At 42.4% G+C, this 27,469-nt stretch overlaps 1 protein-coding gene across 1 annotated transcript in view; it reads right to left on the bottom strand.

Annotated features, from left to right (window-relative positions):
- si:dkey-256h2.1 (uncharacterized protein LOC337520 homolog) overlaps nt 1–27,469 on the bottom strand; it is a 151,453-nt gene that overhangs the window by 61,966 nt on the left and 62,018 nt on the right. Inside the window, exons 5-7 of the mRNA XM_055649926.1 lie at nt 26,391–26,531; nt 17,625–17,746; nt 3,728–3,896 (exon numbers count right to left, since the gene is read on the bottom strand). Of these exons, the coding sequence (XP_055505901.1) occupies nt 3,728–3,896; nt 17,625–17,746; nt 26,391–26,531 (432 nt within the window). The remainder of the gene's footprint in view (nt 1–3,727; nt 3,897–17,624; nt 17,747–26,390; nt 26,532–27,469) is intronic.

Here is a 27,469-nt window from a genome sequence, read left to right as displayed (position 1 = left end):
GAGTGAGGAGAAAAGATTCCAGAGTGCAGAATATAGTTTTACGTTAGACTTTTGAGATAGTGTGGAAACAGGCCCTTTGCCTTCCGAGTCCGTGCCAACCAGAAATCACCCCACACACCTGCATTATCCTACTCACAAAATTTACAATTTACAGAATCCAATTAACCTACAAACCTGTACACGTTTGGAATATGGGAGGAAACCGCTGCACCTGGAGAAAACCCACACGTCACAGAGAGAACATTCAACTTCCATACAGACAGCATCTGTGGTCAGGATTGAACCTGGGTCTGTGGCACTGTGGGGCAGCAACTCAACCACTGCTCCCACTGTGCCGCCCACAACATTTAGTGTCATTGTTCCAGTGAAAAAGCCAATGGCTGCATAAAGTTGGTTGGAAAATTGGGACCGTACCATGTCCAATGAAAGGACCGTTTGAAATCTGATAATAGAGGGAAAGAAGCTGTTTGCTCTTTCAAGCTTCTATACCTTTTGCCTGACGGGAGCAGAAAGAAGCACTGACCTGAGTGGGAACCATCCCTGATTATATCGACTGCTTTCCCGAGACAGCATGGAGTGTAGATGGAACCATTAATGGGGTGTCTGGTTTGTGTGATGGATCCGGCTACATCCACAAATCTGCAATTTCTTGCAGCCTTGATCAAAGCTATTCCCAACCAAGTTGTGACGCAATTCGACAATATGCTTACGACAGTGCACCTGTAGATGTGTACGAGTCGTGGAGAAATACTAAACTTCCTCACTCTCCTGAGGAAGATGTTGGTGTGTTTTATTGGCTGTCGCTTCAATGTGTTTGATCCACGACAGAAAAAAGATGCGTGGGAAACATTTACACCAAGAAACTTGAAGCTCTATATTGGCCATCACCCCTGTACCTTATCAGTCTACGTGAAGGGTTTCAATCCAAAATGTCAACTGTCCTTTTCCCTCCAGCAATGCTACCAAATTCACCGAGTTCCTGCAGCAGCTTATTTTTGGCTCCAGATTTCAGCATCTGCAGATTCTTGTGTCCCCTCCTCTCTATACTTTAAATTTATTGATTAATTACTTCCCTATTTGGAACCTCCCTGTTAGTTCAATTTGTCCTTCTTGCTTCAGGAATAAATTATCCTTCCATCTAAATATACAAAAAGCCCATTTGTAATCCCAAAGAGCCCTGCAATGGTTTCATGAAAAAATAGTTGACAGATTCATTCTGTTTCAGACATCTTCAAAACTGTCAGATTTTAAATGTCATATTCCAAAAACTCAGTTTCCTTGGAAACAAATTGCATTCAATTTGCTAATCTGCTTTTATTTTGGCTTGCAAAGTAATACGTTTTGGTCAGCCTGCTATAGGAAGGATGTTGTTAAGCCTCCAGCAATTTCTTTTTGGCAAAGTTACCGATTTGGATATGATAACATTTTTGTTCAAATAAATTAAGTTTAGTTTAGTTTTTTAGTTTAGAGATGCAGCGCGGAAACAGGCCCTTTCATCGGGTCCGCGCCGACTAGCGATCCCTGCACATTAACACTATTCTATACCCACTAAGGACAATTTTTACATTTACCAAGCCAATTAACCTACAAACCTGTGTATCTTTGGAGTGTGGGAGGAAACCGAACATCTTGGAGAAAACCCACGCAGATCACAGGGAGAACGTACAAACTCCATACAGACAGCATCCCTAGTCAGGATCGAACCTGGGTCTCTGGCACTGCATTTGCTGTACGGCAGCAACTCTACCGTTGTGCCGCCGTGCCGCCCTGGTATCAAAGTCATGTACTTGTGCAAACACTGTAGGAGAGTTTTGATCATTCATTATAGTAAAAATAATATAAATGAAAAGTGTATGGTGACAATTCACTAAAATTCTAATCAGGAATGCTAAAAAGTATTAGAAAAGAGCAGATTTTCTCCCCAGTATTAAATGTTTGAAAATCAATTCCCCTTCCCCGTCAGGAGAAACATGATAATAAACATTTCTGAATCTTTTTGCACAATTCTGGAAATTTAAGTCATACAGCGTGGAAACAGGCCCTTTGCCCACACCAACCAACATGCCCCATCTACACTACTCTCAATATTTGACAGCTCTCTTCACTATTTACAATACCACCCACTTTAGTGTGATCTACAAACTTGCTAATGAATGAATGAATGAATACGTTATTGGCCAAGTATTCACATGCAAGGAATTTGCCTTGGTGCTCCACCCGCAAGTGACAACGTCATACAGTGACGCCATGTACGTACGTTCTCATCCAAATCACGAATACAGAGGACAAAGAACAATGGGCTCAGTACTAAGCCCCAAGGCACAGGCCTCCATTCCGAAAGACAACCTCCACCATAACTCTCTGCTTCCTTCCATGAAGCCAAATTTCTATCCAATCAGCTATCTCTCCTTGGATCCCATGCGCTCCAACCTTCTGGAGCAGCCTACGAAGTGGAATCTTGTTGAATGCCTTGCTGAAATTCATATATCCAATGTCTACAGCTCTGCCCTCTTCAACCTTTTTGTTCACATCTTCAAAAAACTCAATCAGATTAATTAGACACGACCTCCCATGTACAAAACCATGCTGATTATCCCTAATCAGCCCTTGTCCATCTAAATGCATATATATTTTATCCCTCAGAATACGCTCGTACCTTTCCAAACATAGATGTTAGGCTCCCTGGCCTGTAGTTCCCAAGCTTTTCCATGGAACCCTTCTTGAATAGGGGCATAAGATTTACTACGCTCGAGTCTTCTGACACCTCTCCTGTATTTAATGAGAATTCCTAAATTTCAGCCAGGGCACCTGAAATTTCCTCTCTAGCTTCCCACAGTGTCCTCAGAATTATCTGCTCAGACCTGGGAGATTTGTCTACCTTCATATGCTTCAGGATGTACAAAACCTCCTCGACTGTAATACTGACTGCTCCAAAGACATTTCCACTGAATGCCCCATGTTCCCCAGTTATGTATTTTTCCACAGTAAAAACAGATTCTTGTTGAGGAGATTGCCCATCTCCTGTGGCTCTTCACAGAATTGACTGTTTTGAATCTTGAGGGATTTTCCTTCTTTCTTTTCTATCTTCATTATCTCACTGGTTACCCTTTTTCCCTTTATGCAGCTTTGGCATGACTTGTTCATATAGCTACAATGATTTCTACATCAGTCACAAAATATGACTACATCACTCCCTGGATAAAGCTCCCTTTGGAGCCTTGCGTGGGAATTTAGACCAAATTATATCTGGAGCACTAGTTGTTTGGCACTCCAGGGATACCTATGTCTTCAAAATGCAGCATTGGAAACAACCCTGTAAATTAATTCCCAAGCATCCTTTGTTTGGAACCTTGTGCCCTCACACGCACTATTCCCCAATTTCCTGATCTCACTCCTATTCTAACCCATTTTACCAACTCATAAGGCCAGGGTGCAACCCTCCAAAGTTATTCTCTGCCTCCTTCTCTCCAACTCTGAGCTTGCTCCTGACCAACCAAGGTTCAGTCCCAAGCCCACAGAAGAGGCATAAACCTTTCCCCTCAATCTTGTCATTTGCCTGATTTCCACCCCTCGCTATCTAATTTCTATCTTTTGCCATTTAATTGAGGAGGAAGTATCAATTTAGATAGAGTGTGAGCAAGGGATCCTTGTGTGCCAAACGCTCATTCTATAATTGCCTATTATGTTGATTTATTATCTTAGATTCTTATATTAAGTACTGGTTTACCTGCGGAATGGTGTAATCCATCTGCCCAGTTCAGCGTTGCACAATGAACTGTTTTCTTTACAACAGACGTAAAGTTCAATTCTGTGATCCCAATGTGCACACGTTTCATCTGTTGTCCCAGGACATGACAATGAAACATCAAGTTCTAGATGGTTAAATGAAAATATATCTGTGAAAGGCAGAAGGAGATGTTTCAATTTTATTTATCATTTAGATATTTGCAGTACCCACCTCATCAAATGTCATGCAAGATACCTATTCTGGCCTCTTACTATCAATTATCCTTAATTGTATCATGCCATTGCAACCTTTCAGAAGTGGCCACAAGGCTTCTCCTCTTTCTTAATTTTCTATTGTGATTTTGTCAAGTATTCATGTTTATAGCCTTTCCTTTAATGGAGCAGCACATTTCTGAAAAAAACTTCTTGGGTAGGGGAGGAATTTCTGATAGGATGCTGAATCACCAACTCTACAATTCCATCTACAATTGAGGATGGCAAGGGTATGAACTGTATCATTTGCTATTCTGCTCTACCAGTACTATATTAGAAAATATGATTAGGACAATCCAGTATGAAACAAAGGGCATACTAAAAGTTCTTGTATTCCATCTAGAAAATGTATCCATAATTTGGTCACACTTCCCTGTATTTTTCAGCACCCTGTGTAAAAAAAACCTGATGTTTATGAACCAGAGCATGATTGGAGACACGAGATTGCTGGAATCTTGAGCAAAACGCAAAAAGTGCTGGGGTAACTCAGTGGGTCCGGCAGCATCTGTGGAATTAATGGATCAACAACGATTCGGGTCAGGTGTGAAGTTGCCCTTCCGGCTCCTACTGCCCTTCTGGCTCCTATTAAATCTTTCCCCTCGCACCTTATTCCTATCTGCTCTGTTTTTTTTTTTAATTACCCTAATCTGGGAAAAAGACCCTATCTTTTCTTCTCACGATCTTATAGAACTAACCCCTCATCCTCCTGCGCTTCAAGGAATAAAGTCCCAGCCTGCACACTCTCTTCCTATCGCTCAGTCCCTCAAATCTTGGCAACAGAGTTGACGTGGATAAGCTTTTCCCACTGAGAATAGGGAAGGTTCAAACAAGGGGACATGACTTGAGAATTAAGGGACAGAAGTTTAGGGGTAACATGAGAGGGAACTTCTTTACTCAGAGAGTGGTGGCTGTGTGGAATGAGCTTCCAGTGAAGGTGGTGGAGGCAGGTTCGTTTTTATCATTTAAAAATAAATTGGATAGTTATATGGACAGGAAAGGTATGGAGGGTTATGGTCCGAACGCAGGTGTATGGGACTAGGGGAGAATGCGTGTTCGGCACGGACTAGAAGGGTCGAGATGGCCTGTTTCCGTGCTGTAATTGTTATATGGTTATATATGGTTATATGGCAACATCCTTGCAAGTCTTCTCTGCAATCTTTCCAGCTTAACAACATCCTTCCTATGGCAGGGTGACCAAATCTGAACATACTGCAAATGCAACGTCACCAACATCTTGTACAACTGTAATATGAGATCCTGACATCTATATTCAATACAGTCTGACAAAGGCCAATGTCATACCTGCCAATATTTGAAAATGAAAAATCTTAGTCTGAGTGTGCAGGTTGATGGAATGCAGGCGCCGAAGATTACGGGTGGGGTCCAGGGGCCCGCCTTAGCTCCTGGATGTTAAGGTTTTTTTTTAGTAGTTTGCCGATATCGCGATATATTCAGAGCTGCCAAGTTTTGTCAGAGCATTTCAGTATTCTAGTACCTGAAAATCAGTATTTTGCTGAGGAAATCAGTATTTTTACGCGGTGCCATTTTGCTGATTTTTTTTTTGTTTTTTATGTGCGGTCATACCCATATAAGAGTACAAGAATGCATAACTTGTTTATTGTGTGTTTGCAATACAGTTTATTGTGTATTATGTCATAGCTGCTTTCTTGCATTTATCCAGAAGTTTATCATTGAAAGTCATTTGGTAGCAACGTTTCCCCATGGCCTAGGGAAACATTAATGGTCTGGATGGAAGGAAGGAAGGAAGGAATCTCTCTCTCTACTCCCCCCCCCCCCCCCTCTCTCTCTCTTCTCCCCCACTCTCTCTCCCCCCCCCCTCCCTCCCTCCCCCCTCTCTCTCTCTCTCCTCCTCTCCTCTCTCTCTCCCCCCCTCTCTCTCCCTCCCTCCACCCCTCTCTCCCCACTATCCCCCTCTCTCCCCCTCCCCTCCCTCTCTCCCCCCTCTATCCTCTCTCTTCCCTCCCTCTCTGTCTCCCCTCTATCCCCTCTCTCTTCCCCATCTTCCCTCTCTCTCTCTCCTCCCTCTCTCTCCCCATCTCTCCCTTCCCTCTCCCCCCTTCCCTCTCCTCCCTCTCTCTCCTCCCCCCCTCCCCCCATCCCCCGTTCCCTCCCTCCCTCCCCCTATCCCCCCTCCCCTCTCCCCTCTCCCCCCCCCCCTCACACCCTACCCCTCCCTCCCTCTCTCTCCCTCCCCCTCTCCCTCTCCCCTCAACACACACACACACACACATACACCTGCACCTGAAATGTCTCTTTGCCTGGGTGCAAACAGCAGAGACAAAGTGTTGGGGGAAGCCATCTTCTTCTTCAGTCAGAGAAACTGGTCGGTGATTGGCCGCAATGAGGGATTTATTGGGATGGCCAATGGGGGATGGCCACAGGACTTACCATCGCCCGCCGGGGGCTTTAACATATCGTGAGCCCCCGTTCGCCTCGACGCTGCCGTTGGACTGCTGGACCGCGGGAGAAGAACAAAGGGAAGAGATAAGGCTTTGCCTTCCATCACAGTGAGGAGGTGTTGGAGTTTACTGTGATGGATGTTTATGTAAACTGTGTTAAGTGTGGGTCTTGGGTTTTTTTGTAATGTAATGCCCCTGTCCCACTTAGGAAACCTGAACGGAAACCTCTGGTGACCTTGCGGCCCACCCAAGGTTTCCATGAGGTTCCGGGAGGTTTTGGTCACTCTCCCTAATGGTCGAAAGTGGTTTCCTCGTGGTCGAGGCTTCTTCTATATTCCTTCGATTGTTTCAACAAAATCAAAACCGGCCTTGACTGAAAATAGGTTGCCGTTTGGTCGAAGCCAGTGGAGTGGGGTCGCTATTTACTTACAGGCAGTCAAAGGCCATCTCCTTCGCCGACTGGCCATTTTGATTGGCTCATTGGAGTTTCACGACCGGGAAGGACCCACCGGAAGGTAAAATGCCCGCTAACTTTATTAAACTTCTTAAAACTGTCTCCACTACTTCTTCCCCCCTTCTCTGCACTTCTCCCCCCTTCTTCCCCCTTCTCTCTCCCCTTCTTCCCACTTCTCTCTCCCCTTCTCTTCTCCTTTTCTCTCTCCCCTTCTCTGTGCTCCTCTCCCCTTCTCTCCTCCCTCCCTCCCGTGCTCTCTAAAGGACTTACCGTGCTCTGTGGCAGCCATTTACCTTCCTCTTCATCGCGCAGACAGCGCTCCTCCGCTGTCCCTGGCCCCCACCTTCGCTGTGTGTGTATGTGTGTGTGTGTGTGAGTGTGTGTGTGGTCGGTAGCAAAGATCCTGTAGGATCTTTGGTCGGTAGATGCAGCTCACGCTTCGGTCAAGGCTTTCCAGGCGAGTGACCAAAACCTCTGGCGACTCATGGAAACATTGGGTGGGGCGCAAGGTCACCATAGGTTTCCGTTCGGCTTTCCTAAGTGGGACAGGGGCAGAAGACTGGAGAAAATGCAATTTTGTTCAAACCAAGCTGTTTGAATGACAATAAAAGGCATTCTACTCTATTCAATTCTAATCAAGTCCTGTCTATCCATATGCATACATATCTTATCCCTCAGAATCCTCTGCAGTAACGAGCCTACCACAGATGTTGGGATCACTGGTCTAAAGTTCCCAGGTTTTTTTTTAAGCCCTTCTCAAAAAGAGGCACAACAATAGCCACCCTCCAGTCTTCTAGCTCCTTGTCTAATGATGATTCATATATCTTCGCCAAGTCACCTGCAATTTATTTTCTATCTTCCCACAGTATCCTTTGATATATCTGAACAAGATGGGAGATGTATCTACTTTATCAAATCTAATCTGGAATTAAACAGTAAGCACTAATGAACGTAATCTTGCTTCACTAACATTCCTGCATACGTGTGATTCCCACACCCAAAGCAATGTGGATTGCTGTTAACTAGCCAAGAAAGTCACTGTGCAAAGAATGTTAGAGTGGGCATTATTTTCTGGTCTTGAGAGCAATTCTCACATCTTCTTGATTGAGTAATAAAATTAGGATAAGGACAGCAGCGTTTTGAACGTTCTCAAATTGACAGAGAATAGGAAAAGGAAGTCCTCAAAGAATGTGTTGAACAAGTCAATTCAAAGGTTATAAAAGCTTCACTGAAGTTTCAAACAGCAGGAGTGATGTCAAGTGATTGGACACAGGTGATGACTCTGTCAGGTGGGCTGAAACTTGGATTTGGGTCAAATATTGTGAAAGGCTTTGTAAGACTTCATAGAATTGCCAAAAGGATTTCATCAATGCATTTCAAAGAATAAAATGATTGTGGTGTCTATTTATGATGATTTAAAGAGAAAGGGATCAGTATACTGTATATATTGTGATGATCAAGACTTAAGACATCAGTGTCTCTCCCAGGACAACATCCCTGAGGCCCTATTTACTCTCACCCAGCTTGGAAGACCATGCCATTTGCAAGCCTGGCACAAGGCTCTCGAAGCAGATATTTAATTTTGAGCTCTGACTACGAGGAGATTCCCATGTGGACAGAGATAAAGATTCAAGGATGTGTTCAAAGCTTCTTGAAGAAGTGCAATATCTCCACTGACTCTGGCCCGCGACCTTTAAAAATGGCGGAGCATTCGATTGGTATCGGGAATCTTAAGACAATGCATTGGGAGTATATGGAAGCCTGTGTATAAGTGTGGAAGAAGCGTAACACCTCATAGCACACCCACCTGCCTGCCCCAGTAGTCGCCCGTTGCCCCATCTATTGAAGAAGCTGCCATTCCCAAATAGCTCTCATTAGCCATCTCAGAATTCACAAAACCAGAGTGGAAGCAAGTCATCCTCAAACTGGTGGACTGCTGAAGAATAAATTAACTATCAGAACTGGTTTATTTTCACATGAATGCATTGTTAGGCCAAGAAGGATATTTTGCAAGTACTCAAAACTGCAAGTAGACTACTTCTAAAAGGCTGATGACACCAGCATCCGATTGGTTCATAGACCAATAAGCATGATCATAAGTCTTCCAGAGTTCATTTTTAATATCTTTTAATAAGAGGCATTTTCCAGAATGCAACCCCTACTGAATTGGTCTTGGATAGCATAAATATTCTGGAGCAATTTTAAAGCTCTAACTGTTTAAAGATTGTTTTTTTCACATCATCTCCAGTAGCTCGACCCCTTAGTCTCTGTTTGGAGCAAAATGATATCTGGAGTTGAATAGCTTTGGTGAAAACCAAGAGAGTATCAATGAGCTGGTTGTGAATGTCTGAATGCACTGCAAATGACAACCTACTTACTTTACAGAGGACTAGGAAAAGGCAGATTGGATTAATCTTACGTGTGATAGGATGTCCCTGGCCAACTTTCTGTTATGTAAATGCCAGTATTGTCATTGCAAATGGCTAGCATAGTAAGCAGCATGTTAAAAGGGTATTTAGCTTTCAAAGAATTCAGTGAGCTTATATATTTCTGAAATTAAGAAGAATTGTGTGGTTGACTTTTTTTGAAGGTTGGCAGGTTAAAATCAATATGAAACTTTATGTGAGTAGTGCCTTTAAAAACAACTTTATTCACCCGATGTTGTTACATACAGCAAATACAGTTAATAGCTTAAGTGGCAGTCTGCCAGATAAAACTATTAATTTTAAAATAACATTTGGATCAAATACTAACACTGCAGAAGACCAGAGTGATATCAATTATGGCAGAATGTTTGAAAATGTAATTATCAGGAAGTTGTTATGATGTGGCATCTCGCCAGAAACACAATGTCCAATTAGTGATATTAGAAATAACAGCTTTTACATTGCGTAAAAGACTGCAAAATGTCAATATTAAATGGTCCAAGGGAATTACTCATAGGCTGGCTTTGCTCATCTATAATAAGAATATTATCTGCAAAGCCAATTAAAATTTTAATTACCTTGCAAATGACCACTATAATTATTTGAATGAAAACTATTCTTTTCCCAGAACAATGTCCTCACCAAAACAGAGGGAAAAGATAGCAGTAATTTAAAATCTGTTCTAAATCTCCTGCATTTAAATATCTATTTATGCTTTCCAGCAATTATCCTTTAACAATCAAGAAAGCTCCAGTTGTCTACCATTGTTTTATAATCTCAAACACTTTTATTGTATTACCTGTAATCAAAGTAAATCTTATAAAAGAGATTAAATTTGCAAATCTTATTAGGCAATTATAATGCCTCCTATCTGGACATAGTTGTGAATGGATGACATGGATAAGGTGGCAGCAAGGTTACAGAAGCATATTCTGTAATATTGCCATTTGTAATCTCTGCGATCCCATTCATGTTATTGCTTTCACAATTATTTATTAATTAATAATGCTGCTAAATGTCATTTTAAATTAGGCATTACATAATATAATGGTCTCTAACTCACTTAGCTTCTGAGAGAAAATTGTAAATAATTAATTTGATTTTTGTTTGAAAGTAAATAACTGATCCATAATTAACTAGAAAGACATAAGGTACTTCAGACGTTAGAACTCGGAGTCAAAATCAAACTGCTGGTGGAACAATGAGTCATAGAGTTATACAACACAAAAACATCCCTTCAGTCCAAATTGTCCATGCTAACCAAGATGCACTAAGCTAGTCCCATATGCCCACATTTAGACCATATACCGCTAAACCCTTCCAATCCACATGCCTGTCCAAGTGTTCTTTAAATGTTCTCATAGTATCTGCCTCAACTACCTCTTCGGCAGCTTGTTCCATATATCCACAACTCTGAATGAAGATGTTACCCCTCAGTTTGTATTAAATCATTTCCCTCTCACCGTAAAACCTATGTCCTCTGGTTCTTAATTTCGCTGCCATGGGTAAAAAAAAACCTGTGCATTCACCCTATCTATTCCCCTCATGATTTTTTACACCCCTATAAGATAACCCCTCAGCCACATGCGCTCCACGGGATAAAGCCTTATCCTACCCAACCTATCCAAAGGATAAACCCATAGACTACCCAACCAGCTCATCCCCTCAAGTTCTGAGTTAACTGGCATCTGTCGAGGGAAAGGAAGTAGTGACATTTTGGATCAAGATCCTTCATCCTCGTTCAATCCCCAGACTAATAGATTATTTATTTGATCAGTTCCTCATTAGTATCGTGGCTAGTATCCCCACCTACCGTGCAGGATACTGGTGTTAAATTCCCCAACTGACAGATAGCATAAATAATTACTTTTGTAAGGAGGCTACTCAACATATTAATTCCTCTGATGAAGAGAATCTGTCCGATAATCTGTTTTTTGAGATCAGAGCAATTTTGAATAAATATCCTCTTGTTTCACACATCAAGTTAAATCTGTTGCCTTAATTTATATAAATAGTGATTCTCAGTACTTCAAAGATTTGACTGATATTCCAACATTTAAAGGGATGAAAGACGTCCTAGAAATTGTAAACAAGTTAGCAAAACATATATGTTGGGAAAGATGTTGGAATCTTTACTCAAAATTATTATAGAAAATGTTATTATAGAAAAATATACAGAAACATAAAGCATAATAAAGACTAGTTAGAATATATTTCAAAAATGAAGTCGTACTTTGCCAACCTTGCTGAAATAACAAGAGCAAAAAAGGGTAATATGGAGATTGTAACATATTTGGATTTTCAAATGGTCATTGATATACCACACATACAGTATAGTAGACATGATCAGCATTCAAGCATGTGTAAAGTGCTAGGCTGCAGAGTATGTTTAGCTATAAAAAATAAAGAGAGTAGGATTTAAGGATAGCTCAGTTTGAATAAAATCGGAAATAGCGCTGCATAGAGTTTCATGCTGGAACCTATATGAATATTTTGGAATCGGGAACAACAGGTTAAATTGCTAAATCTATGATAGAATCAAACCAGAAAGTGTGGATCCCAAAAAGAACGAATGAAAAAACGCAAGGAGACTACAATAAACTTGCAGAATTAAAATTGTATAATTACCAAATCAATTTAAATCTAGTTAGGATTATGTATTTTGTTATGAAAATAAGGATTGCCTAATTCCGTTGCCTCTAATTGGAATATATTATAAGCAATAATCACAGCTTAATTGAAGCCTGAATAAATTCCTGTTACTGAAGCAGAGAAATCATTTTTAAATTGAAGAGAACCTTGGTTATTCCATTCCATTTTATTAAAAGATTTAAGTGTCTGGAGAAAATGAAAAGAGGTTATGAGAATAGTAGCAGAACCGAGAGGCTGTTAGTGCAAGAACGGTTGAAAAGGCTTTAGAGAAGTATAGACGGAGGAGAAAAGGCAGAAGTGATCATAGTGAAGAATGGATTTGAAAGTGGTGAAATAGTTTGTGAGTATAATAGCAAAACAAATGAGTAAGTGAATATCAAGGGAATTCAAAGCTAAACTGCATCCATTTTAACACAAGGAGTGTAACAAGTAAAGTAGATCCACTCGAAGATATAATTAACACCTGAATCCACAATATTGTTACCATCAGTGGGACATGGTGAGCTGGGCTCGCAACTGAATATCACGGGCTATTGAATTTTTAGCTGAAACAAAAAGCAGTTAAAAAGGAGATATTGCACTGCTGGTCAAAGGTTGTATTACTTGAGTATTGAGAGAGGATATCCCAGAAGGGACCTCAGATGAGGCCATATGGGTTAAGATTAGAAGCAAAACAGATGTTGTTCCTTTGCTGGGCACAGAGACAACAACTTTAAAGGCCTCCCAACAGTCAACATGAAAAAGCGGAATAATTATGTGGGAAGATATCAAAAAGATGTAATGAAAATTGGGTTACTGTACTTCAGAATTTTAATTTCCAAAATATCAACTGATTGCCTTAGTATTAAAAGCTCAGAGATGTGTCCAGGAGATATTTTTGATGGTGAATGCAGATAGACCAATGGGGGAATAAACATTCCTGGACCTTATCTTGGTGAATGAAGCTGGTTAAATGTCAGGAGTCCTAATGGCATATCATTTTGGAGATGGTTAGTTTATGAAAGAACTGCAGACGCTGGAAAAATCAAAGGCAGACAAAAATGCTGGAGAAACTCAGCGGGTGAGGCAGCATCCATGGAACAAAGGAATAGGCGACGTTTTGGTTTGAGACCCTTCATTATGTGGGCAGCTATTGAAAAGATGTGATGAAAATTGGGTTATTGGACTTCAGAATTTTAATTTCCAAAATATCAACTGATTGCCTTAGTATTAAAACTCAAAGATTTTGAGCAGGGTGTCAGATAGGGTGGGGCACAGTGGTATTGTTGCTGCCATATAACATCAGAGACAGGTTCGATGCTCTATGGGTGCCGTCTTTATGCAGTTTGCATGTTTTCCCTGTGACTATGGGCTTTCTCCAGGTGCTGTAAATTGTTCCTAGTGTCTAGGATCGAACCACTGTTCAGGTGATTGTTGGTCGGCATGGAGTCGGTGGGCCAAAGGACCTGTTTCCATGTTGTATCTCTAAAATAAACACATCTAAACTAAACTAATAAGGAAAGAAGAGGAGTGAAAAGTAAAGACAGAGGGAGGGATATGGGTGGGAGGGGACAGGGGGAGATAAAAGGGAAATATGGAACTGGGATGGGAGATGAGCATTCAGAGGTGAAAATTTCTCAGAGTAACTGAGGTGGATGGAGATGGTGGGAGAATTGTGTGCATTATGGGGTGAAGAGGCAGGAAATTATATACTTGAAATACTTAAAATGAGAGAATTCATCATTTATTCTGTTGGGTTGATGGCCAAGTGGAATTCCAAGTGGAATATCAGGCGCTGTTCTTCCATTTTTGAGTATGGCCTCACTCTGGCAATGGATGGGACCAAGGACAGAAAGGTTGGTATAAGAATAGGAAAGGGAGTTAAATTGTTCAGTAATCAGGAATTCCAGCAGCCCTTGGAAGGCATATGATCTCTGTCTCACCAGGAAGGGCTTCTGGGATCCCTGATAAAAATGAGAGAGGTGGTGTAGGGATGGTGGTTCATTTCCTGTGTTTGCATGGCAAAGTACCTGAGGAAGGGGTGGGTTGGGTGGAAGGAATGAGTGAACCAAGAACTTGCGGAGAGAGTATTCTCGATGGAAAGCAAAAGAGATGAGGACGAGAAGAATTGACTCGTGGCGGGATCATGCTGAAGGTCGCAGAAATGTTGGAGAATGATGTGTTGGATGCGGAGGCTAGTGGGAAAGGTGAGGACCGGGGGAACTAGATGGAGGGAGCGGAAGAAAGAGCAGAATGGCAGAACACAGAAGAGATATGGGTGAAGACTCTATCCACAACAGGTTTACTGAAGAAAGAGGACATTTAAGAGTAATATATTGTGGCCTTGCAAGAGTCAGGGTGAGAGGAGCTGTAACACAAGGTAGCTATGGGAGTGATTGAGTTTGTAGTAGGCATCAGTCTGTCTCCTGTAATGGAGACAGTGAGATGGAGAAAGAGGAGATGGGTGTCACAGACAGAACTTGAAGGAAAGTTGGAAATTAGTAGTAAAGTGTAATCAGTGAGTTCTGCATGGGTGCAGGAGGCAGCCCCGATGCAGTCACCGATATAATGGAGAAAAATGGGTTGGTGCCGGGATATTTGTGGAAGGAGTGTTTAATGAAACCAACAGAAAGACAAGCATTCAAGAAGGAACTGCAGATGCTGGAAGATCAAAGGTACACAAAATTGCTGGAGAAACTCAGCGGGTGCAGCAGCATCTATGGAGCGAAGGAAATAGGCGACGTTTCGCGCCGAAACCCTTCTTCAGACTGATGGCCCGCTGAGTTTCTCCAGCAATTTCGTGTAGAAAGACAAGCATAGCTGGGACCAATGTCAGTGCTCATGGCTACACTTTTGAAGGAGTGAAAAGGGGTTGTGAAGGTTAAAGGGGCTGTCCCACTGCGGCAACCTAATTAGCGAGTTTAGAAGAGTTTAGGAGTTTGAAAAAGTGTCATGTTGAAGACCTTCTTCGACTATGTAGAAGACCTCTTTTGACTTTGTTGAAGACTAGCTTCGACTAGCTTCGGGAAAATTGGACACCAAATAGTGGAAAGCGAAGATGACCTCCTTCGATCTCCTTCGACCTCCTTTCGACTATGTTGGAGACTATCTATGACTACCTTCGACTACCTTTGACTACTCTCGATTACCTACGAATAACATGCCAACCTACTACGACCTACTTCGACTAAACCTACGAGTAAAAAATGGTCTCATGGTGACCTTTTTTTACTCGCAGGCATTTTTCAGCATGTTGAAAAACGCGCCGCGACCTAGCAGAGGCCTCGAGTATGCGGGGACTACTCGTGAGCATGAAGGAGAGTTACAAAGATCTCCTAGGACCTCGTGTCGGCCATGCTGCGAATATGAGTCGAGGGCAAAGTCTTCTAAACTCGCCAATTAGGTCGCCGCAGTGGGATGGCCCATTAAGGACAAGTTCCAGCAGATGGAGATAAGTGTTGGTTGAGGGGAAATGATTGGTTTCTGTTTGAGGAACAACAGGAGAATTGTAAAGGTAGGAGGAAAATAGCAGATGTAGTTTAAAACAAACAAATGGATTTTGGGATCCTCAATGCGACTCTGACCTACACCAAGAATGATAATTTCTTAGGGAGCATTAAGGAACAGTAGGATCTTGGAATACAAGTCCATAGATCCTTGAAGGTAGGAACGCAAATAGATTATGTGGTTTGTAAGGCATATGGGGTACTGGCTTTCATTGGTCGGGACATTCACTACAAAAGTACAGAGATTACACTCCTAACTATAAAAGGGGAAGACTGTAGGAATTGTTTCTAGATACCAGAGGAAGATAATATTAGACACGGATTTAGCATAAGAGGAAGAGATTTGGAGGGGACATGAGGGGTGCCTACTTCACCCAGAGTTGAAGCCAAGTTACTGACACTAATAAAACAGTGCCTAAGCATAGAAGTGCTCGATGATGGGATTCTTATGGAAGGATGCACACTTGTTGATGTGGACGAGTTGGGTTGAATGGCCTGCATCCATGCTGCATGATTCTACGATAATGAAAACATTTCCATTTACAGGGATGAGCATATCTGAGGGCCACAAATATAAGACACATTAGTGAATCTGGCAAGGCATTGAGGAGAATCTTAGCCAGAGTGTGTGGAATTATCTTCTATTGGGAGTAATGGAGGAGAGAACATAGATACATTCAAGAGGAAGTTTTGCAGACTCATTAGTTGGAAAGGAATAACAAGATCTACTGATAAGGGATAGGAGGCAGATCAAGTAAATAGATTGGTTGGATCAGTGTTTCAGGGCTGCAGCATCAATGCAGTTTGATACTCATTCTAAACAAATAAGCCCAATAACAAAATTGAATTGATCCCAAACAGCACAATTCACCCAATTAATCTTCTCCAACATACTAATATTCTTCTAAAATCAGGGCGCTTAAAATTACTGCCAATATTCTAAATATAATATCACAGAGAATTTATACAATTAAAATAATTTATTTCAATTTAGTCAAATGCCTTTCGGATGTCATGTGCATGATTATTTTTAAAACTCAGACATGTAGAAAATAGGAGCAGGTAGAAACCATCCTGACCTTCAGACGTGATTCCGTACAAGCATAGCCAATCTTCTATCTCACTATCTTACTTGAGCTCTCTTCCCAAATCCTTATATTTTATTTAGTGTTAACTATAAACACTCAGTCTTTACACAAATAGTTTCCCTGTTCCATTTATATTAAGGAGTCTCATCTTTGTCTAAAAAGTCACATGAAAGTCACATGAAAGTCAGTTTAAATTCCATTTGGAATATTTTGGAGGACCAAGAAACCAAGAACCAAGAAAATATAAATAAAAGTTGAATGGTATCCTGCTAGTCATCCTTGGTGCGTGCCCAATTTAATCAAGCATGCACTCTGAGGAAGGAGCACAATTGCTTGATATCTGTCTTTGTTAATAAATTAATAATGTAAAACCCCAAGAAGCTCATAATCTCCAACACACAGACAATACAGTATCTCCCAATAGAAGTGCAATTAACCTTGTTTTTTTCTGTGGGGCTCAAATTTATAAATAAAGTATTACCTTTTGATGTTTATGGTAGTAATTGATTACCATGGCATCATCTTAGACTGTGGCCACAATTTAAATGCCAACATAAATGATGGATGAATGTAGCTTTATAATACATCTCACTGCTGTACAAGTGAGAAAGTTGTGCAGTGATTCATCCAAGGATAGAGTTTATAGTGGGATCATAATGACGTTATCTGTCTTCCGGTGCATCACTCAACAATCATCCAGGACCGGAAGGTTAAATGACTCAAGATGCTTGCTTTGAGTAAATATAAATTCAAAATAATTATTTGAAAGAATATGGGGAATGCTTTCACTGGAAAATGGAATAAGTAATTTGAAATGTTCTGATTTGGCAGCTGGTTTAAAATATGAAGCTTAAAGAGAGAATTAATAGAAATGCAATTTCCAATTCTTGAGGCATCCGTTTATGGAAAGCACTGTTTTCAGAGAATTAATTAGAATGTTCCTGCTAAATGTGGAAAGTCAGAAAATTAATCCTTACATTTTGTTGCTACTGTAAATTACAGGAAAGAATAATTCAAAATTAGAGATATGTCAGTTAGTAAAAGTACTGCTATAATTGGTATGATAGTAAAATGGTTGTGGAAAATATCAATTACATTACCTTCAGGAAGATCAATAGTTGCAACAACTCCCTTGTCACCTTGCATTCGAGTGTCATTGAACACATGTATTACAAAAGCTGGCCTCCGAAGCTTTGCTTCCAAATTTTTAATATAAGTGAACCTAGCAGAAAAATCCAACAATTAGCACATTATACAAGTGTATTTTTTTCAATTTTGCTTTCTTTATACAATATATTGCTGTGTAAAGTTACCACAATTCTGCAAATGAAATTTCATGTGCACAGTGCAACTTTTAGCACAGTATAATTAAGAGTTTTATCAACCTAATTTGTGCAAATGAAATTTCTATAAATGTAATCCATGTCTTCCATAAACGTACAAATTTGAGACTGCTGGGAATAGTAGTGGCATCAAATGGATTGTAATATATATTTTACATCGGAGATACGTGAGTGACTACGTGGGGACGCATCACGCATTGCGAAACGACAGGCGGGGTGGAGCGTTCCCCCGCAGCGGTAAGTTTAAAACCGAGACCTGCAGGTAAGTGCATTACTCTGTGGTCGTTTTGTTCTTCCTGTGCTGTATTACAGGAAGAACCATGGACACAACGAAGAAGTCCACAAGGGCTGCGACTAAGCTGGCTGGGGAGGACCGCGGAGTTGCGGACAGCCAGCAGCGGCCGACTGCACCAGAATCGCCTATAGTGCGATCAGCAGTGCCCGACTTGGCACCTGCACCGGCCAGATCAACACCACGGCCGGGCGGGAAGGCCAAACAAAAAACCGACAGGTCCGTCGACTCGGACGAGTCAGGCTGTGAGGAAACGCCGCGGGCGGCTAGCAATCGTGATCGCTTAGGCCGCATGAAGCGGCTTATGAAGCAGATGTTCCACCGTGACAGACTCCGGGAGATGTAGTCTAGTCACCATGGGTCATATAATATACCCATGGCAGCACCTTATCCAAGGCTGCATAGTGCATTTCCCACGACAGAGGGGAGCACTCAGAGCCATTTCTGGGCTGGCTCTGAAGAGGGGTTAGCTGAAGACTCAACAAGTGTGCTGGGGGTGCAAGAACAGGAAAACCTGATGGATATGGTGTCCAAATTTGCATTACCAGAGCAGACTGGACAGCCATTGCAACACAAACTAGCAGCAAGTATAGACTACCTCTCATTTAATCAGCTGCAAGGGCAGGCTGTGATGCACAACTGCCAAATATATGGCACCAGTAAATTGTGACTCCCTCAACGTTCCCGTGGTGAACAGTTCCATCTGGGGGTACATTGAGGAGGGAGTCAGAAGCCAGGAGGTCAAGTTTCAAAAAATCCTAAAGCTATTGACTTCAGGAATCACAGCATTTGCCCGGTCAATGGATGGTAAGGAGATGTCAGAATCAAAGCAAGACGCTCTGGCATTATTCTGTAATACGCAGTTCGAGATTAATAGTCTCAGGAGGAACACCATCTGCCCAGCCTTAAACCCCAAGTTTGCAGGGCTGTGCAAACATGGTGGTAAAAAAACACTAATATTACTATTTAGGGGCAACCAGTCTAAACAGGTTAAAGAGCTCGACGAGGAGGCTAAAGCCGTCGGGCTCGTAAAGGCAGCATCGGGCAGGACCTCCTACACACGGCGACAGCACCCCTATGCACCCACCAGCAGAGCAAGATACACAGAAGCTGGTGAAAGCTCAAAGGCCGGGCAAACAGGACAGAGGTCTTTTTTAGGTCATGGCCCAGACCGGCCTTCATGGAAGATGTGCAAACCCCAAACTCCGGCGCCTCGACCTCTACGGCGACAGAAGAAGAAATAAACACTCCGCTGGTAACCATGGAGGTAGGTGGGTCTGGTTCCTTCCAAAAAACAGGAAGTGTAATTAATACACAAATTGGTGGTAGGTTACACTTCTTTTGGGAAGCATGGAGTGCTATAACTACAGGTGCACAATCTTTTATCCGACGATCCAAATAACGAAAAGCTCCGAATAGCGACATTTTTTCGGTCCTTGAAGAAAGGTCCTTGAAAACGTTCACCGAGGGCGGCCCGCAGAGGTGACAGCGGAACCTCCGGTCGGTCGTCGAAGAAAGGGGAACTAAATCCCCATTCATAAAAGAGAAGGTGAGGGTATATTGCGCGGGAGGGTTAATAATTTACAATCTGCTGCTGCCTGCCCGCTGAGTTAAAAAGTTCCCATGGTAGACTCACGATACACTGTGTATCGTGAGTCTTGTGTGGGAACTTTCTAACTCAGCGGGCAGGCAGCAGCAAATTGTCGCTCCCTTCAGTTTCACCCCACCTACACCCCTCTGCTTCCCGGCCATATGTGTGACCCCTTCCCTCCCCTCTCCAGCTCCCCGCCCATTGCACCGGCGCGGGGGCTTTGCACTGCCTTCACGTCGGAGCCAGTGCCAGTCACCGGAGACGTCAGGACCAACGGGACACCGGCCCCCAGGCCCACTGCAAGCACGGAGATCCCAGAGACCCACAGCCAGCAGCAGCCCAGCCCCGTTCCAATTCCAGAGGAACATGCTCTCCGCTGTCCCCGTAGGGACCGAAGCTGATGGTGTGCAAGGTGCGTCTTGGTCTTGAGGTTGCGGATGAGGGGGCGCAGCTCGGGCTGTGACGTCTCCGGCCACCCCCCTGTACAGGAGCTGAGACTGGGAACTGTGGAGTTGTTTGCAGTTGCAGAGGGAGGGGGCAAGGGCGGTACAGTTCCCAGTCTCAGCTCCATTCCAGGGGGGTGACCGGAGACGTCAGGACCAACGGGACACCGACTGCAAGCACGGAGATCCCAGAGACTCACAGCCAGCAGCAACTCTAGCCCAGCCCCAACTTCAGAGGAACCCGGGTTGCGGATGAAGGGGCGCAGCTCGGGCTGTGGGCGAACTGCCACTTGTCGCTGTAGCGGCGCATCGGGGAACGGGTTCTTGTTGGTCCTGACGTCTCCGGCCACCCCCTGGACAGGAGCTGATTGACGTCAGGACCACCAGAAGCCGCTCCCCGATGTGCCGCTACAGCGACAAGTGGCAGTTCGCCCACAGCCCGAGCTGCGCCCCCTCATCGGGACACCGACCCCCAGGCCCACTGCAAGCACGGAGATCCCAGAGACTCACAGCCAGCAGCAACTCTAGCCCAGCCCCGCTCCAACTCGGGTTGTGGATGAGGGGGCGCAGCTCGGGCTGTGGGCGAACTGCCACTTGTCGCTGTAGCGGCCCATCGGGGAGCGGCTTCCTCTGGAGTTGGAGGGACAGGGAGACACAGCGGCTTTTGAGAATGGTGGGCAATCACTTCCAAAGTTCTGCCCACACAGTCAGTACACCTCTCCTACACTTGTCTCCCACACTAAGATCATCTCGCAGAGAATGATCCCAGCCTAACCCTCCCTATTCTCTCCTATTCTGCAAGAAAAAACTACATTGAAGACTCAAACTCGCGATCGAGTAACTGCCGGGATCAAGGCGCAAACTCGTGACCTTGCGGATATGAACCGAGCACTCTGCCACTGAGCCAGCCGTTAAAATCTACGCTAAAAATCTTCCCATTCCGAAAGCCGAAAAATTCTGAATTACGAAAAGTGTCCGGTCCCAAGGCTTTCGGATAAAAGGTTGTGCACCTGTACTGACACTTATATCCTGCACAGTATTCAGGGATATACAATCGAATTTGTGCACAAAACCATCCTCCGGTTCAGAATGTACCGAACCGACCATTCGTGCTTTCACAACAAGAAAAACTGGAAGCACATGCTGAGCTGGAGAGGCTATATGCTAAGGGGGTAATTGAGAGAGCCCAACACGACTCTCTGGAATTCGTGTCAAATATCTTTACAAAAAATAAAAAAGATGGTGGTTGCCGCATCATTATAGATTTGACCAAACTGAATACATTTGTGCAGTATATTCATTTCAAAATGGAAACCTTTGTTACTGCCAAACAATCGATTTCCAGTCTGAAGATGGGGTTTCGGCCCGAAACGTTGCCTATTTCCTTCGCTCCATAGATGCTGCTGCACCCGCTGAGTTTCTCCAGCTTTTTTGTGTAACAATCGATTTCCAAAGGCTACTTCATGGCTTGCATCGATTTAAAAGATGCATACTATTCCGTGCCTATATGGAAGGATCAAAGGTGATATTTAAAGTTTAACTGGATGGGGCAGCTCTGGCAGTATAAAGCACTGCCTTATGGATTAACATCTGCCCCCAGCCTATTTACCAAAATTTTGAAACCAGCCCTAGCGTTTCTTTGGAAACAGAAACATATGGTCATGGCTTACCTAGATGACATATTAATTGTGGGGAAAACTTTGGATTTAGCAAAATCAGCTGTATCAGCCACCAAACAATTGTTTGAAAAACTGGGGTTCATCATCCATCCAGTTAAATCTAAGCTAACGCCTTCAAGTACTATGGATTACTTAGGGTTCACCATTGATTCAGTTCACATATCAGTGACTTTACCCGAGGACCAGGCAGCAGACTTAACTGAGGCCTGCAACAACCTCATTTACATCAGTGAACCATCTATTCGACTGGTAGCAAGGGTAATTGGCAAAATTGTGGCTGCCTTTCCAATCACACAGTTTAGACCTTTGCATTACCAAAATTTACAATGGGCAAAGGTGCAAGCACTCAAAGTTAATACTGGTCATTTCGATAGGTCAATTAAGCTACCAACCAAAGCAATTTTGGAATTACAATGGTGGAGGGAAAACATTTGGCATTGTTCCAGCCCTATCAATGTCAGCAACCCTTCAGTGGTGCTACAAACTGATGCCAGTGCTCACGGTTGGGGTGCTACTAATTCCATTTCCAGTTGTGGAGGTAGATGGGATGCACATGAGGCATTTTTACTTCAGGCACTTGGCATAAACTACTTGTAAATGTTAGGTGCGTTCTATGGGCTAAAGGCATACTGTTCAGAAATGCATCACCTGCACGTCTGGCTACAGATTGATAACACCACCGTGGTGGCATATATTAACTATATGGGTGTAATTAAATCGATATCATGTGATGATCTGGCTAACACAATCTGGCAATGGTGTATTCATAAAAATATTTGGATATCAGCTAGTTACCTAGCTGGTAAACTCAATACAGTGGCAGACATCAGGTCACGAAAATTCAATGACAACATCGAATGCATGTTGAACCGCAAAGTGTTTGCTGATATTGTAGCACGATATGGAACACCAGATATCGATCTATTTGCATTTCGGCTTAATCACCAGTTGCCAAATTATGTTTCTTGGGAATCAGACCCTGGGGCAGCAGCGATGGATGCTTTCTCGCTGTACTGGGGGAAATTGTTTTTCTATGCATTTCCTCCTTTCTGCGTCATCAGTCGGGTTTTACGCAAAATACAACAAGACTCGGCGTCTGATATTTTGGTAGTGCCCGATTGGCCTACTCAACCATGGTTCCCTGTGATACTCGACATGGTCTGAGAGCCATGTATCTCCGTTCCGAAACGGCCAGATTTGTTGATTCATCCTGTAACGGGGGAAAGCCACCCATGCCATAACAGGACAAATCTGTTGATTTGAAGAATCTAAAGAAACCACTTCTGGACCTGGGGCTGACGGACCAAACTATGAATATAATCACAGCGGCTCACAGGCAGTCCACCAAACAACAATATCTGGTTTACATCAGGAAGTGGGAGAAATATTGTTCTAGGAACAACATCACGTACTGTACGGCAAACATAATATCTGTTCTGGAATTCCTGGCTAGCCTTCACTATGATGAAGGGCTCAGTTATGGTGTCATAATCTGCGCCAGAAGTGCCCTTTCAGCATATTTGTGGCAAGGATCAGAGCGTCATTCTGTCGTGACTCACCCCCTGGTAACCAAACTAATGAGGGGAATATTTAATACCAATCCCCCTAGGACCTGGTATTCCCATATCTGGGATGTGAGTGTAGTTCTTACGCTACTGAGGAATTGGTCACCAGCAACAGCTCTGTCCCTGCAAAGACTAACTAAAAAAATATTCATGCTGATGGCATTGGTCTCGGCACAAAGAGCCCAGTCGTTACATAAATTAAGGTTGGACACTATGGCTATTTCAACGAGCAAAATAACCTTTTTCATCTACGAATTGGTAAAACAGAACAGACCGGAATCATCAGGCCACACATTGGAATTCAGAGCTTACCCAATAGATGATCGTCTATGCGTTATGATGCATTTATTACTGTTCATGGAGATTACTAAACAGCTCATAGTCAATGAGATGGCATTACTGCTCAGCCATAAACAGCCCCATAAAAGGGTATCTGTACAAACTATTTCCAGATGGCTTAGACAGGTTTTGACGGCTGCCGGGGTGGATACTAACATATTTAAATCACATTCCACCAGGGCTGAGGCTACATCGGCAGCTAAGGGATTGGAGGTACCCATGGACCACAAAGGACAGCGGGATGGTCCAAAGAAAAAACCTTTCAACTATATTATAATAATAATCAAACCTGTGACATTTGCAGAATCTATTTTACGTTCTGTACTATGATTTACCCCATATAAAAGGGGCTATCATTTTGTTTGTTAATAAATTCATCATAATTTTTTCAATGTCTGATTCATGTTTTAATACGTTAACACAATTCCTCCCTTAGTCAACTAAGGCAGACTGTGCCGCATGGACTCGTTCCACGGCATGAAATCACAGAGCTTTAAAATCTTCACGTAGTCACTCACGTGACTCCGAAGTAAAATAGTAAGATTAAACGAGAACTTACCAGTTTGAAGTTTGATCTTTATTTTATGAGGAGTAACGTTGAGGGATTACGTGCCCTCCATGCCCACCCTCGATCATAAAGTTCAACTGGTATCCTATTTCTCTAATCTTACTATGTTCAGTTCACTTACTGTTATCTGTGATTTCACACCGCTGCTTTGAAGATTGACACGCATGCGTCCTGGCGGGTTCTTCGCGTAATCCCTCAACATTACACCTCATAAAACTTACTATTTTTCTTTATACCTTGCAAAAACTCGAATGCACACACAAGCTTGTTTGCAGAATTCGCATGTCCAGAGGAAGGGTCTCAATCTGAAATGTTGACTGTCCATTTTCCTCCATAGATGCTAGCTGATCGGCTGAGTTCTTCCAGCAGTTTGTTTGTTCTGCTAACAGTGCAAGCCACTCACTCAGGCCTTCAATGGGGAGTCAATACCTACTTAAGCTTTAGTTTATAGGAGCCTGAGCTTAACTCATTATTAAATTATGGAATTTAACCATGAGAATATGTTTAATATTTGATCATATGTTTTAATACGTTTTATGTTTACAGAAAGTACATGGATACAACAGGTTTGGAGGGACGAGCATATCTGAGGACAATATAAGACATTAGTGAATCTGGCAAGGCATTGAGGAGAATCATGTTTCTCTGGGTATCTAAATCTAAATTTTACTAGTTTAAGTTATGACATAGGATGGAAATTGCATACCAAATCTCGTTGCATATATGTGCAATGACAATAAAATATATTATTATTATTATTATTAAACATCCTCCTGATTACAACATTTAAAGAGTAGCTTTATTCTGGATGCATGAGCAAGAGATTGTTGATGAGTTTCCTGCATCACGAAGATAATGGTTCTTTGCCAATAAAGATCCAAACAGATTAAATGTGCCATGTGGTACCAGGAGATGCATATTGTTTCTTCAAATTATAAAAGGAATGCTTTGGTCTCTGCTTTCCCATGTAAAACTAATGTCCATCCTCACAAGTCACCTACAACTTAGGTGACAATAAAAAATATCTCTTTGAAGTGGGAAAATATCAAGTAAGTTGTAAATTAACGTTTTGTTAGAATATAACATACTTCTGATGGGGATTTCATCTGGGTTCCCTCCCACACCCCCAAAGTCAAGCTCATTGAGAGTGGTTGGGCGAGTGGGCAGATGCATGGCAAATGCAGTTTAATGTGGATAAATGTGAGGTTATCCACTTTGGTGGCAAAAACAGGAAGGCAGATTATTATCTAAATGGTGTCAAGTTGGGAAAAGGGGAAGTACAACGGGATCTGGGGTCCTTGTTCATCAGTCACTGAAAGTAAGCATGCAGGTACAGCAGGCAGTGAAGAACGCGAATGGCATGTTGGCCTTTATAACAAGAGGAGTTGAGTATAGGAGCAAAGAAGTCCTTCTGCAGTTGTACAAGGACCTAGTGAGACCACACCTGGAGTAGTTTGTGCAGTTTTGGTCTCCAAACTTGAAGGACATTCTTGCTATTGAGGGAGTGCAGCGTAAGTTCACGAGGTTAATTCCCGGAATGGCAAGACTGTCATATGTTCGAATTCTGGAATTGGTGTGGAATTCTCTGCCTCAGAGGGCGGTGGGGGCTGGTTCTCTGGATGCTTTCAAGAGTTAGATGGAGCTCTTAGGGATAGCGGAGTTAGGGGATATGAAGAGAAGGCAGGTACGGGTGACTGATTGTGGATGATCAGCCATGATCACATTGAATGGCGATGCTGGCTCGAAGGGCTGAATGGCCTACTCCTGCACCTATTGTCTATTAGCTATTGTAATTCATCTCTTGGTGTAGGCAAAAAGAACCAAATAGCAATTGATGGGTGTAAGAGAATAATAAGAACTACTGGAATTGCTTCCCTTATATTGAATGGCCGATTTGCTTTGAAATAAAAAGTACAGAGTAAAAATGTAAACTTAAACCCAAGAAAATGACATTGAAAATTATTTTTTTTAAACCACAACATTTCCTTTGATTTTCCCAACCCAAACAAAGACAAGTGTCCCGTTTCATGTTTTGTGGTTTCTTACCATTCAGCTTGCCAGATAATAAAATTAAATGACGGATAGAGGAACCAACCCAATTCCGCCAATTTTCTTTCCATGTTAATTCCAAAGAAAAAGATAGGCGAGGGCGTGTGTTGGAAGTTCACATTCACTTTAATGTGGTTTCTGCATAATAAAACAGTTAAACATAACAATTATGTAATACTTCGATTATTAATATTCCTCCTGTATCAACGCCTTTGGGGCAGAATTTCCGCTGGTTCCTCAAACTCTGACTAACTTTATGCTATTAAGTTATTGATGCATTTTCTGTGAGTTTTCCTGATTTTCACCTGAAAATCCTCTGACTTGGAGTAACCGAGGCTACTGAACATACCAGCAATGTCAGCATGAAGATAAACTACAAAATTGCAAAAAAAATACCACGCATCCAAATGACAAACCTCTCAAAGGGATAGACATAGAAACCATAAGGTCTGGGAAATCATTACACATTAATCTGATGATTTATAAACTGCCTTTCTTGCCCTTGTGGTATCTAAGATGCTTCAATCCAATATGACCATTTCATCCCCTTATATTCCAGGGGGAATATAGGGTCAAATAATAAGTGACATATTGATAAAGTAAAACCACTTAGGAGTGGTCTCAACAGATCACTAACCGTTTTCAATTTAAAATGCTGGAGACTAAATTAGATTGTGCTCAAAAAGAAAGTGTTGGCATCTCGATGTAACAATACCTCTATCGTAGTTGACCTTGGTGTGCAGAAAATGTGTGCTTCTGCTTCAGTGTTACCACTTCAGCATCAAGGTAGCCTTGATGGTGCTGTTTATTGTCTTGATGTTTATTCACATGGTGTTAATATGCTTTAAGCCTGGTTCCTGTCCATTGAAGGAAGTTAAGAATAGATTTTTGATGTACTATTAGTTTTTCTTTATTTACACTATTTTGATTCACATGTGATATATCGCCATCCCTGGCAGATCTGCAATCTGAAGGACCTATTTTCTATATTCTATGTTTCGAGAAAATAAACACTGGGATCTGCTTTGCAATCATGCAGTAAGCCATTTGCCAATGACATTTTGGAAGAAGTATGC

The sequence above is a fragment of the Leucoraja erinacea genome, chromosome 2 (genome assembly GCF_028641065.1).
Source record: "Leucoraja erinacea ecotype New England chromosome 2, Leri_hhj_1, whole genome shotgun sequence".
NCBI lineage: Eukaryota > Metazoa > Chordata > Chondrichthyes > Rajiformes > Rajidae > Leucoraja > Leucoraja erinaceus.
The sequence above is the reverse complement of the archived record's forward strand: the minus strand, read 5'-3'. Positions and strand labels throughout refer to the sequence as shown.